The 15669-nt window shown below is 44.5% G+C and overlaps 1 protein-coding gene across 1 annotated transcript in view; it reads right to left on the bottom strand.

The window, feature by feature from the left end:
- SNTB1 (syntrophin beta 1) overlaps positions 1–15669 on the bottom strand; it is a 478004-nt gene that overhangs the window by 20933 nt on the left and 441402 nt on the right. Inside the window, exons 4-5 of the mRNA XM_085605038.1 lie at positions 8124–8263; positions 3139–3335 (exon numbers count right to left, since the gene is read on the bottom strand). Coding sequence (XP_085461164.1) covers positions 3139–3335; positions 8124–8263 — 337 coding nt within the window. The remainder of the gene's footprint in view (positions 1–3138; positions 3336–8123; positions 8264–15669) is intronic.

The raw sequence follows: 15669 nt of genomic DNA, 5'->3' as shown, positions 1-15669 counted from the left end.
AACATAAAATTTTCTCTAGGTCCAAAATAGAAAAATGCAAGAAAATCCCCCCAAAATAACCGATTTATGTGAATATTGCTGATCCAAAATTCCGCGCTAGTTCACTTGAATTCCCTTGGGACCTTCTGCTTTTCCAGTACATCAGGACCACATGCGCATAATGTACACGTGTGGTTTATGTTATGCATACCTAACCTACGCATATGCACACAGATCACACATCTGTTTAATTCCCTGAATCATATTTACCTAGAAAACTGCAGACTATCTGGACACAATCCTTAGTAAAGTAAATCCACCCCAGCTACTTACCGCCTTTACTCCTTTCCCATGATAACCGCAATCCTTGTGGAGGGCCGCACTAACTGATTCAAGGAGTCGAACATCTGTTTGACCAACTTAGGCAACAGAGATAAAGGAATCACTCAATACATAACTGTGTGGCATTAGAAATCCTCTTCATGTCCCCGTTTCATGACAAAGTTCCTAGGACTTTGATATATGCATCAGTTTCAATAGAGTATTGTGTTCAAATGTAGGCCACGTCTAGCGTATTGCCCTGATCAGGAGCAAGGCGTTTTGAGTTGGAAACTTCATTTGCAGAGTTGAGTATAGTTCTGAAGGGCTCTTCTATGGTGTTGTGTCGAAAAGGTGTTTCCCTGTTATCCTGCTAGCAATGTTGGAAGTAATACGGTGAAAAAGGTGCAGCTATAAATGTGATGTCTGACTCGGTGTAATGCCCCACTGGAAGCATTAGGAAGGAGTCTTCAATGGTGATGGTGGCTGCTGAGCGAGGACACACTCCTTATCAAAAAACCACCCGGCATCTGCACCCTTATCGGCTTACTCTATTCACATACCACTGGTACCTTCACCAGCAGTCAGAAGCGAAGTGGGCGGCTCAACTGGGGCAGGTGCAGGAAGGACCACACCCCTAAATGAATTAATGTCCGAGGGCAGGCAGGGAGGATAGCCTCCTCCAGATACTTGGACCAGATAAATGCAGGAACTTGTACAGTGTCAGTGCAGGCTCGTGCAGCTCCCTGGTAGATACTGACCGGAAACTGACAACCCGAACCCACCATTCTTACTCCCGGGCAAACATCAAACAGCAAGTGGCCAATCGGAATGCACCAATCCGATATTGCTTGTTGTGCTGGTTTTCAATGAGATATATAACTGCTGAACTTTCATTAACAAAAAAAATCTTGAGAATCAATAGATGGAAATATATTTGTTAACTGTTCAGAATAAAGGATAGACTCTCTACAATACTTCTTTTGCACCCAGACTGTGAGATGTTAGATTATGGCATCCGTCTTAATGCTAAAATTCGTTAAGCTAGATTCTAATAGGTAAGTGCAAACTACTATAGAGTTCACATTTTTTAGACCAAATTCGTAAAACGGATCAATTCTCCTTTTGGTAATAAAATACTTTTTAATATATTGCTATGTGTGGTTATAGTTCCGATAAAACTGTGACGTAGTGATATTGCCACACTCGGTCATTATTAGAACCACATCTGTTTTAGCAGTCAAGTGTCTTCATCAATTAAGCAAACTGTACTTTCACCTCCTCAGAACATTCTTCAGGAACAACAACACAGTCTACAATTCCTAAAGGGACAGCTGTACCCCATTCTTTTTTTAAACAACCATGTTGCTATCCCACAAAGCCTCTCTGGCACTATTTGTTTAAATGCTTGTCCTTCTTTGATGTTTTTGACTTTGACAGAGAGTTGTCTGATACTTTGCTATGGAGTCTCTCTATCTGAGTTACATTCACCACTTCTACAGTCACCCTACATGACATATGTGGAGGAGACGGGGGAGGGGTTAGGAACAAGCATGTCCCCAACATCCTTCCCAATGCTCCAGTACTTCTAAATGAGGAAGTTATTCAGTTATGATGAACACACCTGGAGATTCTGAAAGCAGCATAAAAGTAAATGAAGATCCAGCACGGCCAATCTCTGTGTTCGTCGGAAATATAATAATTGCAGTGCATTGGGCAGAACAGAAATCTAAAGAGTGGGCCCAATGTGGTTGTGTGGAGTTTGCAAATGAACTTATTTAAAAAAAATGTGAGACTGCACTTTTAAGTATCTACATTTTCTAACATCTAGTATTACTCACATTTTGATAAAATCTGTGTACAGTGCCAGCTAATCAGCAGTATAATCCCAAGCACAAGAACTGGTTCGGGCATCATGTTGGACAGGTTTTGTAAGTAAGATTGCTACCAATTTTGGCCAAAAAAGGATAGAATTAAACGCTTTTTTATAGCTCGTCTACAGGTTGGAATTCAGTTAAGAAATCCCACAAAATCAGCTCTGCGGTATGAGTAAAACAAAAGGGAAGTCTGTACTAGAAGACGGGAAATCACTCATGGTTGGACAGCCACAATTCCCCAGCCTACATAACGCTCCAGGGAAGAGAGGACAGCTCATGGCTGTTCTGAATGGCTGCCCTCAAGCACTCAGAACTGAGCTCTGTGGTTAAGCCATTCTGATTGGCTGTTGGGCAGCCATTCATAAGGGTACAGTGTCACAGATAGGATGGACAGATAGACGATGTCGCAGACGCTTGTGACAGGCTGTCACATACCATAATTATGTTTATCTTTCTAGAGGAGCAGAAGTACATTCTAAAAATGATAGATTCGGCCAATGAACCACCTCTGCATTCCACACAGGCGCAAATGCCACTTCTAACTTTGATGAATTATTATTCTAGAGATGCTGTCAGCTAAATCTCCAGTGGGTGTAAGAGTCGATCCTTTGTACAAGTGACCCTCTTTCGGGTATTGAAAGGGATCCACTCCAACACACACCTCCCTAAAGGCCTTTACAAAATCTAGAGAAGCTCATTGGTTGTACAGAGATGGCCATGGGAGGAAAAACCAGAAAGGCACCTGATTCATGACATAACTCTTTCGCCCTCCAAAGAAACAGTGCTGTTCCATCAGAAACAACGCCTTCAAGAAGTGGTTGAGTAAAACTGAAATGTCGCAATTGGGTGCGGTAGATTGGGCACATAAGAACTAAATAGACCTATGTAAAAGTAACTAAATGAAAATGCAATTTCAACAATGCCTTCAAATATACAGAAGGACAGCCCTTCGGGCAGTACTTACGGGTTGCGATTTCTTTAATGAGTTCGGCAGAATTGTGGCAGCCCTGCACTATCTGTCGCGTCCACAGAGATAGGTCTTTATGCGTCTCGGATCTGAATAGGTGTGTTTCAATCCCTTGCCGTGTACCAGTGCGAGTGGCAAAGGACAACTCTACTCCAGGCTGTGGAGATCCCTTTGAAGGACTGGAATGGACCAACCTGAAACGAAAAGAGCCAATGAGATTGTGCACTGGGATGGGAAAGTCCATTTCACCTGTTGAGTGGCCCTTCCAAAGCAGCTATGATGATTTGACAGTTCTTCAGAAAACAATAATCCTTGGATCAACCTTTATATATTAAACACTGAAGCTTGTTTTAAAAGGCTCTTATTTCCAGGCAATGTGGTATATTGAGAACCAGAAAAAGGCAAACAAATCCTGGAGTGCAACAACAGAATACAATAAAACACAACATAAGGCAATTCAGTAACACCTTACCGTGTGAATTTTGAGTTTTTAAGTCCAAAGGCGTTGAAGCTGTTTTACTTCGGCCCAGCTCACAGTAGTAACCTCAGCCATTACAAATGTCAGTGAAAAGCCCTTTCACCGTTTACTCTGTGGTCTGCTGTTGGCCATCACTCTCCGGCCCCTCACGACCCGTTCTTGCTCACTGAACTTTCTCACAATTGTTTTTGTCAACCTATCCAAACCTATATAATATCATTGCCCTGTAACTCATGAAGTCCTCTTTGACCTAAAAATTCAGCTGTTATTCCACATGTGATGTTACAAAACAACAACAGCTCCTTTGGTGTTTTTCATAATTTATATTCTTATCCAATGCAATACAACATTTCCTTTGTATATTCAGAAAAGTAATGCTTTGTACACGGAAGGCAATTAGTCTCAGCCAAAATAGTTGACGATCACTGCTACTGAGTGTACAAGTCATCAGTCCAGCAATTGTACAGCAATGTCCTTACAGGATGGAACACATTATTACTGCTTAATCGAGCGTGCTTACGAACAGTCTGCACCAAGTGAAGCTGTGGACAGCAAGTTAGCAGTCCTCAAGCCAGAGATTTCGATTTCAATAATGTTGTTATTTTTAGACCTCCCAATGCGCTATTAGTATGTATGTGTACCACCTTACTTCAGAAGGCATTTAGAGGTAAGTTGGCTTGTTGTGTGGCTCTCTTCCACTTCAAATAGAAAATAAAAAGGGGTAAAAACGTGACAGACATTACACTGGGAAAAATGAAATATCTAGGTGGTTTTGGCAATGCCAATAGGTCTGACGCTGGCCGCCAGCCTTTTAGCTTTGTCACTGCTTGTTATTTTTTGTCTTAGTTTTTGCAAAACGTTACTGTTGGGGAAGTTGCCGGACTCAGTTAAAAAACAACTTTGGTGTGGTTTCATCTCAAAAAGCACAGTGCCATAGCACTGCCTGGAACTTAAAGGAACTACTTTGTGTGTGGATGTACTCCTTGTGCAAGGGAAGAATATCGTCACTCAAAGAGAAGTTAGTCAATGGCTTCAGTAGGCTAACCAATTGCCCCATGCTGTCATGGGCGGATCAGAAATGTGAATGACACATTCACCCACCCACTAAACACTACATTGAGGGCCGCTGGGGGGGGGGGGGTAAACCCCAGGGCCCTTGTGCCCCCAGCCTGCTCCCCGCATGCACCCATCCTGGGTGCATCAGGAGCTAGAATTGTTACTGCCCCGCGGGAGGAGCTTTTTCTATTTGCTCCCGCCGAGTGGAGCTGTCTGAGGTTAGGAGCACAGGCAGAGAAAGTAAGTCAACTCCCACTCTTCAGGAGCTCTGAAAATGCTCTAGTCATCTGAAAGCTGACTTACTTTCTCTGCCTACGCTCCTGCGGGCAGGGAAACTTTTTAGTTCCAGGATGGGCTCCCCAGGACACAGTATTTGTGTTGGCCCCGAGGGATGGTTTTCCCAGGGCCTTTTAAGGCTCAGGAAAGGGGGGCACGTGCCCTCCCCCTTTTTAATTAAATTGTCTCTGAGGAATGGGGTCCTGAGGGCCGTACTCTGCCTAGGGAAGGGGGCCGTGCACCCCACCCTAATCTTCTCACTCTGACCTTGGGGGATGGGGTCCTCGGGATACAATAAAGCTCGGGGGGAGGGGTGTCCTCCCCTTAATTTATCACGGCCGCTCTTGGCCACCATTTCTTTTGGGGGTGGGGCGGTGCAACGAACCCATGGGAATCTCGCAGAATCACAGGTTTTAAAAAAAGTGTATTTTCCCAGAGAGATTTACCTACCCTGCCAGAGAGATTTACCTACCCTGTCCCCATTACATTATTTTCTTACTATAACTTCAGGTCAGGGGGCTAAGTCCCTGAGCCCTGTAATGGCTGCCGCAACATTTGCTAAGATGTTGCGGCCAGCCAATCAGAGTGCAGGAGCAAGATGGCCCAAGGTAAAAATGGCCCCCTAGGCTAATGAGAAGGCTGTATTGTTTTTTTTATTGGGTTAGAAGGACTCTCACAAAAGTCCCTCAAACCCAACTGTTCAGATATACAAATATTTTTGCCTCTTAAAATCTTAAAAACTACTTAACGGATTTACACCTAATCACAAAAAGCACGCTTTCTGGACCAAAACCTAGCTTCTTGCCAAATTTGGTGTAATTCCGTTCAGTAGTGACTTCCATTAAGCAATTTACAAACAAAGTACATTACAACGTTCTGATTACTTGATATCAGGAGGGGCAATAATCATCAATGTCTGAAGGAAATCATTATCGAAATTCCATCTAATTCCAAATGGCCTCTACTAAATCGAGTCGGCAGCGGATACTTTGTATTGTTTCTGTCCTTCAAATGTTTTCACATGACTTCCCTGTGTGAGTCTTCAAGAATGTGTCCACACTGTAATCTCTGGAACGGGAAAACAATCACGTTCTCACTGACCGGTTACTCAAAAGGCAGGCATTGTGCAGTGTGAGATTAAGTTGCACAGGGCACATATAGTTACATTTAATGCTGATGGCGTTTATTTCATTTGTTAGCGTTATTTACCTTGACCTTGATTCCGCTGTGACCTCGAATTGCCTGATATTTTTTTTTAAAGTCCACATCTGAGGTTTTGGGGGTCACCTCTCTGCCGTCCTCGGGGATGCTACCTCAACACCACCACCAGGCCTCATCGCCACTGTTGAACTGGGATCTAAAAGCAGTCCTGGGGAGTGGTTTAACGTCGGTCTCATACTGCACGAGCGAGCATAGCGTGGAAGCCCAGCTCTTTAGGGGGTCGTCCCCACTATGTGTATTAAATGATGGGCAAACAACTGATTTTACAGATGTATTGACTACATAGGCTATATGATGTCCAGGTCGCTTCAAAGAGTACCTAGGGAAATGCTCGAATGCTCCCAGTCAGGCACAGTACACATGGACATTTCCTCTACTTAGCAGCAACAAGTCATACATGTGCCTATAAGAAAATCTGTGCGTCGTTCCGTAAAGGCTGATGTCATATCCGTCTGAAAGTCCAGACCTGAAAGCAAGCCACGGTTCACCAGTGCATTGGGATTTCCAGGAGTCCCATGACCATCTTCAGCAGAGCTCGACAGGCCTGGTAACGCCTGATGCTTGCCCTGCCCTGAGTCTCCACACTGCTGCTCACTTTCCATCGGCTAAACCCTGGTTTGTGAGGTTTATGGTCGCAAAGTTCCACACTCGGTTAACTCCCTCCTTCTCCCACCATCCTCCTCTCGCCTCGAGACACTGAAATGTTGAGCTTGTCCCTTTTCTCAGCACGCACCGTGTCCAGGCATGCGCACTGCACTCCACGTCACCGGAAGCAATGAGCACCCACACATCACTGGAACTTCCTAGAACTTTATGGGAAGTGGTGATTGGCTTCTACCTCCAGATAGCGCCAAGCAGAGGAACGTGCATGAATCAAAGGGAATTTAGCAGTGCACTGTCCTCCTCAGGAGTTCCTACGACCCGCTTTTGCTGGGCACTCCAAGTTTTACAGTCAGTGAAAAATGCTGCTTAAACAGTTTAGTGTCACTCATTAATTGATAGAGGGGTTTGTTAGCGATACTCCAAGGGGCGTCCTGGTGCTAAGGGACAGAGAAGGGGAAGAAAACATCAAAGACAGGCGTGAACGTGGCGGGAACAGATGTAATTTTACTATATTATGAAATACCAGGGAGCAGTTTTCTTTACAATGATTGGATGATTGGATTGTAAACTATTCCGGAGTTTAGAGCCCAGACAGGAGAATCCAAGGCCTCCTACCTTGGAACTGCCGATGTTGGGCTTCATAAATGGCTCCCCGTAGCGGAGCACAGGGAACTGGGTGGAATGTAGGTAATGAGTGTGCATTAATTATATGGTCGGTCTTTAACATAGAAGGCTCAATAGCAAAAGCTCAGTGCTTTGGAGGTGACGCGCCTTCAATAAAGAGCTAATGGGGTTCCAAAAGAAGATAAGAAACTGATGAAAAACGATCAACATGGTACATATCCAGCATGAACACCTCAAGTACAACCACGGATGGACTAGTACCATGAAAAAGATGCCCGTTCTTTAATGGACACCAGTCACACATAATGCAAAAGTAGAAATAGCTTATCAGTAGACTGTCTTTGATACAGGGGGTATTGATGCTTTCAGCCCTCACTCTCATGGCATCTTTCTATTTATTTGCTATTGTGTTCACCCATCCCTCTGATCCGTGACGTAATTGTCCCTTTATCACCATTTACCTCTTCTACAACGATCATCCATTTATTCACTCTTTCCATGCATCTCCCATTCAGCCACCCCATTCTTTTGTGTAGGTTCTCCATTTATCTATGTCATCCATATATCGTCTGTTGGTCTGTCCTTCCAATGCTCTTCCCTTCCATCTACGCACTCATCTGTCTTTGTGTTCACCGACTGGATCACTGCCCAATTCACTGGTCTGTGGGCAGAACCCAACCTGCTTCTACCAGCCTATCATCAAAAATAAAGAGTCTCTCCAGACCTGGTGGCCAGCAGGGGGTAGCAGTGGATGGGGTTGGACCAGGCCTCCTTCATTCGTGGCATGCTGTCATACAGCAAGAGATCCTTCTCGGTCAGTATGACTAGGACAGGCTTCCATCGCTGGTCATTCTCCCCCGGTACCTGCAACAGAACAAGTTATCATGAGAGTAGGATTGCAACAGGAGTGCATCATGTTTTACAGGCAAACAAAGGCTCTTCTGGTAAAGCTAATATTGTACTTGGTTTTCATATTTGAGAAACCAGTTTCATCCTTTGGTCACTGATATTATATGATTTTCCTAGTACACCCTATTGCTGTATCAAAGATCGCACGAAAGACAGTGTCCTGTTGGTCATTCTCAGTCCAACCACTTCACGCCTCCTCAACAATTATGAGATCCACATCCCCGGCGATCAGTGGTAGGTGCTAAGTGAGATGAAGTGCACTTTGCACAGAATATACACACTTAAAGTTCGAGGACATTCCCAATAGTAAAACCATTCCCTCCCAAAAGTGGAGGCCTCCGCTCCAAAAATATGCGATTACGGATAGAGAGTTGCATGCCCGCTTATCCAAAGAAAACTGGATGCTTCCTGATTTTTTTTCCGTTTATTAATTAAAACATTTATTTAAACAATTGTACTGCTATATATACACACACATATAAATAAATTAATTATATACATGATAAGTACAAAAAATTTAAACAATTAATAACATTTTGAGTTTTAGGCAATTGGGAATAAAAACTGAACATGAAAATATCTATTTAACATAATATGGAAGTATTCAGATATAATGTTGGAGCTGGACAGAACAGAATAACACAGAGGTTGAAAATTGGCAATACAAATAATGATGATAATTTACTCATTTCTGGTCATCAACCTCCTAGAAGTCTTCCAAGACGAGTTTGAACAGTGTTCCTTTTGACTTCTTTATTTCTCTAATTTCTAAATGTAGTACTGTGGTTTTAATCGTATTTTAGGAGATTGGGTATTTTAAGATCTGGTACTTTAAATTGTGGTATGGGTGAAATTAAGTTCTCAGTGAACAGTGTGATTGAATGTTATTTTGTGGGATATATGAAGTCACAACTACATTTAACGTTTGTTTTAATTTTTACCTGTACTTTTATGCTCCGGAAGCGTAGCAAAATAAAGTTAATTGACTGACTGACTCCTTTGATTAAAAGATACATTTTCTACTTAAGCAAGTTTAGCTATTTCAATTTGCAAAAGTGTCAGTTTGCAGTAGTTTGGTGGATTCACAGTTTTGAATATAAATGTATTTGCCACCATTAGAATTCAATGTCAAGAACATACCCTGTAGCAAAGCTGGTGTCTCCACAAATAACTTCTAAGTGTAGAGGTCTATTATTAAAAAATAAGTGACTACAGGCGATGAGTTGCCTAAGTGCCCTCATTTAGAAAACTGGATCCTTTAGTGGAGAAGGGGGTCTCATTAGTAAGTTGGGTCCTTGTAAATAGCTCTTCTAATATTTTAAACTGACTGAAGTTGAGAGGGGAGCTGGTTATAGTTCCCATCCAAGATATGTCCCTAGAGAGATGGCAACGGGAGCAGGTTTCAGGCTCATCCAAGTTAAAGGCCTCCACAGGTTGGAGTACACCAGGGTTCAACTGTCAAAGTTTGGTAGAGTTCAGGCGTCTACATGCTGCTGGGAAGAGGGCAGTACATTCTACCATGTACTAGATCTATGTGCTAAAATAGATGCTCTGGAGCAGAAGTATCCTGAACTTTTTTTGGGGAGGGGGACTTTTATTTGGCGGGAACTCGGCCCAAAGGTTTCAGAGTACTTTACATGAGCTCCAGTTGTGTTACAGAAGGACACATTCATTTTGTTAGGCACGGGGAGATTAAGTAATTCGCCCAGAATCACAGGATGTTGAGCATCCCTGCCGAGGCTCAACCCCGGTTACGTAGCTTAAAGGTTGACCGCTCTAGCCATTAGGCCACATGGTAGGGGTCTTGGGAGTTCCCATTCCTCTCTAGGCTAGGCAGGGGGAGAGATGCGAAAGTGTGGGGATAGCAGTGTATGAGTAGAGGGTAAGTTTTGTGTGTGTGCATATTAAGCTGTTTGTGTGCATTGCGAGTGGTGTGTGTGCAAGGTATCCAGTGTAGGCAGTGTATCTTTGTGCAGTGAGAGTGATGTGTGTGCACGGGTGATGTGGGCAAAGTGTAAGAATGGTCTGTGAGAATAGGGTGAGTGGTTTGTGAATGCAGGGTGGGTGGTTTATGAGTTCAGTGTGAGAGGAAGGTGAGTGCAGAGTGAGTGGGGGGTGAGTGCAGGGTCATTGATGGATGGATGATCGGTGAGCAAGTGCTGGATGAGAGCTGTATGAGTGGTGTGTAACCACAGGGGAGCAGTCTCCGAGTTTAGAGTGAGTAGTGTGTGAGTTCAAGGTTAGGGGCATTAGTGCATGGTGAGCACTATCTGAGTGCATGGTGAATGTGAAGAATGAGGTGTGTCTGAGTGCATGGTGAGAAGGGTCTGAGCGAGGATAGTGGTATCTGAGTAAAATGTGAGAGGTATCAGAGTGTAGCATGGGTGTGGGGAATGAGGGTGTCTGCAATCATGGCGAAATGTGTCTGAGCAAGGGTGAAAGTGCCTTATTGCAGGCTGAATGCAGTTTGAGTGACAGGTGCATGGTGTCAGAGTGCAGGTTGAGCGATACATGAGTGCATGGTTTGCGGTGTTTAAGTGCAGGCTGAGAGGTGTGTGAGGGTCAGCAGTGCATGATAGAGAGTGAGTAATGTGAATGTGCAAGGTGGGCATAGGATGAGCGATGCATGTGTCTAGGGGGAGTGTTTTGTGAGTCCAGGGTGGTGGTGTTGGAATGTATAAGATGAGATGTGGTAGAGTGAAGTTTGAGCGGTCAGAATGAGTGGTGTTTTATTGGTTTGTCAGTGCATAATGAGAGGTGTGTGAATCGTGTCTGGATTAAGGATGAGTGGTGTTAGTGTCTAGTCTCAGAGGTGGGTGAGTGCAGGTTGTGCATTGGGTGAGGACAGAGTTTGAGGTGTGAGATCCTGGGTAATCTCACACCTTACATCTCAAAATCTGTCCTCACCCACTGCTCAACCAGCACTCACCCACCTCTGAGACTAGACACTAACACCACTCATCCTCAACCCAGCCACGACTCACACACCTCTCATTATGCACTGACAACCCACTGAAACACTACTCATTCTGACCGCTCAACCTCCACTCTCCCACATCTCATCCTACACAAGGGACGTGGTGTGTCGGTACAGGGTAACCACACAGTGAGTTATGGGCAATAGGGGAATAAGGGCAGGGTACACAATTTGTGTGCGCTGGTTAAGAGGTGAGTGGTGTGACTGCAGGATGAACAAGTGTCAGGTGTAACCATGTGAATGCAGAGTGAGTGGCATGATTTGGTGAGTGCACAGTGTAGCACGTTAAAGCCAGACCTATTGCCATTGCCAATGCTTGTTGCAGATGAGTGTTTGTGCCTTAAACATAGGATCCTCAGGCCACTCTCAATAAGTGTCCCTTTCACATACTCACTATATGTGACCTTTCTGTGCCCTCTACGTGACCTGATTCTTGCTGAACATGTTTGCTTAAGAGATGTTGTTGTTTGCCCTGCAAATGTGGTCAACCAATCCTGTGGCTGATTGTTATATCGTGTTACCACAGACTTAAAGGTGGCTGGAGGCGCTCGGAGGTGCACCTTCCCACTGCACCAAGGAAGGCCATTGAGAAAACACCGATGCTTCTGCTCTGTACGATGGTTGCTTCCTTGTCTTTCATTCATAAATCACTTCCTACGTAATACACAGTGCGCCTTCTAGCTCAATCCCTAAGGAAGATGGCATTGCGTAAATTCGTGCAAGACTGCTCTCGCTTACCCTTTCTCTCGAGGGAGCCGTTTAATTGGTGGGTGTCTAAAAGCGGGAGAGAACATGATGATTTTAAGGATAAGTGATAAGATAACAGCTAATTCCTCATGGCACCAAAGGACATTCTCCAGAACCTTATCTCCGTGTTTTAAGCCCCGGAGAGGACATAGCCTCCTTCCCAGACTTGAGAATTAAAGTTCTGGGAACCAGTCTGTACAAGATCTATTGCACCAGCAGAGTCCTGTGGCAGAACTGTCTCCAGTCCACAAAAGGTGGGTTCCACGCTTCGGTCAACCTCAGGGGTCTGTGAAGATTTGATTATGTGAGTGCAGTCCCGTGGAGTTTTCCCTGCGTAATTCGCCGAGTTCCTCACAATTTCCTTCGCTAAGCACGTGCCTGGGTTTCTCTGGTGAGTTTTAGATGTGGCACCAAAGACTCACAAGGATTTTGTGTGCGAGTGGATACTTTGCGCAGCTTTTTTTTCCTCAAGTGTACTCCGAAGCCATGTTGCACTAATGTCTAGCACTTTGCACTTGAGGGCACGCCTGGCTTCAGCTTCAGAGCAAGTGACTAACACAAGTTACACTTGCGTGCAAAATACGTGCGAAACCCCAGATTTTCACGGGACGGCTCAAATTGGCTGCAGCTTCAAGACCTTCGCACATTTGTAGTGTTTGTGAGAAATAACTGATGAGTGCGAGAAAACGTACACTGATGGCTGTTAGGGTTATTATTCACTGGAGTTCGACTTTGATAAAATAGTTGAAGTTTTGAAAATGTGTTTGTGTATAAAATTTATGGTTCAAATAATCTATAAAAAAAAAGACTTGAAGAGCTCGTTAAATAACAGTCACATAGTTATGCGAATCTAGGTAAGCACTAGTAAGTGAAGCGAGGTCATTGTACCTGGTAAATACAGAATTGCTGGGTGTGCGCTTTACCAGGCGCGCGATCACCGTCCCACTGGATGTAGATTTGAGAGGTCAATGGTGAAACAAGATGAAACAATGCCCTACTTCAGGGATATGGAAATCCAAACAATCTGCTGGTTGTTAAAGTATACTCACTATGTGGTGTGTGTATACATACGTATATTGAATACCGCTATGAAGTTATATATTATACTAGTATCTTCTGACCTTGGAAAATTTAAACCAACTCAAAGGAATCTTCTGGTCTTGATTTCAATCGAAGAATTGTCGGACTTGACCCACACTCCCAAGATATGAAACACTCATTAGGAGACCGCCTGTAATGCCGATGGGGCCTATAACAGAAGTGACCTGTCCTATTGTAATTACAGGCTCTGTGGGGGCACTTCCAGCCCAGTCCATTCACCGGATACTCAGCCCAGGGGTGGAAGGCGGAGTCTCCAGATAAAATATCAGGGGCAATGAGGAAGGACATGGGAATCTTGTCCAGAACGACTGATTCCACCAGTGTCATCAGAATTACCAGCCGCATTACCGGGGCATTCAGAGTGATGCTTCAGAAGTATTAGTCTTGTTCTAGCATAGTGAGAGTGCCACTCTTTAGTGGGTGTGTTTAGTGGCGGCTTGCATATACTGAGCGGGGAGGCAAATGGGTGGGAGCGCGGGTGGTCAAACAAAATAAAAAAATAAAGAAAACACTTACCGGATCGTGACTGATGACATCCTCCTCACTCCAGACATCTTCTGTGGGGTCTGCAGTGCAGGCCCCAGTAAACTCCCTCGACTAATCCTGGCCTGCTCAAATGTTGTTACCCAGCATGTGAGCAGCTTCCTGATTGGTGGGAGCAGCCTCTCTGAGGCGCTCCCCAGCGCACTGGAGGCCTGCACTTGCTCTCAACCCAGCTGGCGAGGTTTAAAGTGTGCATGTCTGGCTGGCCGTTACAAGCCCGCCAGACAAAGAGACATGCGCACTATACACAGTGCAAAGGGGGTGTATGACGTTTCAACGCATTCCGTTGCAACGCATGCCTTTTCCACACATACGTTACAACGTGAATGCCTTTTCCACGAATATCCTTTACATCGAAAATCCCTTTACCACGCATACCTTTACAACGATTTTCGCTGTAAAGCTATGCATGATAATGGCATTTTCATGGTTAGGTTTTAAATTTAGTATAAAACTATACACTCACCGTTTTTCTTTTCTTTCTATGGACGGATTTATTTTTCTTTCGCTGTTTTCTTTTTTCCTTTTTCTATTTTTTGTTAATGCAGTACGTAGACGCACGTACGCAATTACGTTGTTAATGATGCTCCTCGCCCGAAGGACAAGAAGCTCAGAAGAGCGTTGATCAGGTAAAAATTTTCTTTTTTTTTAGTGGGGGGGAGACCACCCCAACCCCCCTTTTTAGGTCTCGGGACCATCCGGTCTGCCGAAGGCAGAACCGGAAGTCGAGAGATTTAATGTTTTGGAGAAGAGGGGCTTGAACCCGCCCCTCTTCTCCCCTGTTCTCCATTGGCTGGCCTCTTCAATGCTGGCCAGCCATTGGAGAAGAGGTCCCGTCACTCCGATCATGCCCCGTCCTTTTCGGATCGGGGGGCGTGTTTTTTGCAGAAAGTCTCATTATCTCCTCCAGCCAATGGCTGGAGGAGATAACAGCAAAACACGCCCCCGAATCCGAAAAGGACGCTGCGTTTCTCCGAGGCATTTCTGCTCTGCCTCGGAGAAAGGCGGTGGCGTGCTTACACACTGCCGTAAACACAAATGTACAATGATACACGAAGCAAGCATACAATCATAGCAATCACCGGGAAAAAACACCCATAAGTGCAAATAAACAGTGCAAGTCCCATAAAAACAGTGTCATATTTCCAAAGATTCGATCCGTGGAATACGTTTCCGCCGTGCAAACTCGCTCCACGGCCCAGTTCAGCTTGAAGGGTCGGGATCGCAGCCAAGTGAAGGCATCTCTACTGGCACACATGCTTTCTCCAACTCACACGAAGAACTAAGCCAAACACGGCAACCTGTCTCTTCACAGTAGAAAGTGAAGATGCTTGCCGTCACTGCTACATTAGTAGCACACTTGTCTATTTGCATTAGGAAAATATTGTAAGGCGGTTACCCTTATTTCGTAAAACACAAAAAAACAAGAACGCTTTCCATCTTCCGCACGACCAATAGAAAAAAATATGAGATAATTCTGTGTGCAATGTGTCATTTTCTTATCTAGTTTCCAATGTATTATTTTCTGATCTTTGTGTTTGATCCTCTGCTTTGTGTACCTTTCCATGACAGGTTTTTTTGTAAGCTGTTGCTTAATCATGGCTTCCACTACATTCAGACGCCACTCTGCAATAAAAGGCATGTAGCAACAGCTCTCCCGGGGATTATAAATATGTGTCCTCCGAGTCCGAGAGGCACGTCAGTGACGTCACAGAAACCAGCCCTGATTGATAGGAGGAACTAAGGAAACGCGAACCAACGTGAGGCGTCCCTGGTGTATAGAAACATCAGTAAATCTTGTAAGGCTTACACTAAAAGCTCGGTGTGTAAAAGGGCAACGTCCATACCTGTTTGGTTGTTAAGCATATGTTAAAGATCCCACGTCGCCGTCTTAAGGATCCAGGTGCTGATCCACACAAACTTGGTTTGCTCGGGATTGTTCAACCAATCAAAAATCCGTAATCACCGGACTACTCAAGTTCTCAAAATACAC

The sequence above is a fragment of the Triturus cristatus genome, chromosome 5_1 (assembly GCF_964204655.1).
Source record: "Triturus cristatus chromosome 5_1, aTriCri1.1, whole genome shotgun sequence".
In the NCBI taxonomy this organism is placed as follows: domain Eukaryota; kingdom Metazoa; phylum Chordata; class Amphibia; order Caudata; family Salamandridae; genus Triturus; species Triturus cristatus.
This window is presented reverse-complemented; position numbering and strand designations above follow the sequence as displayed.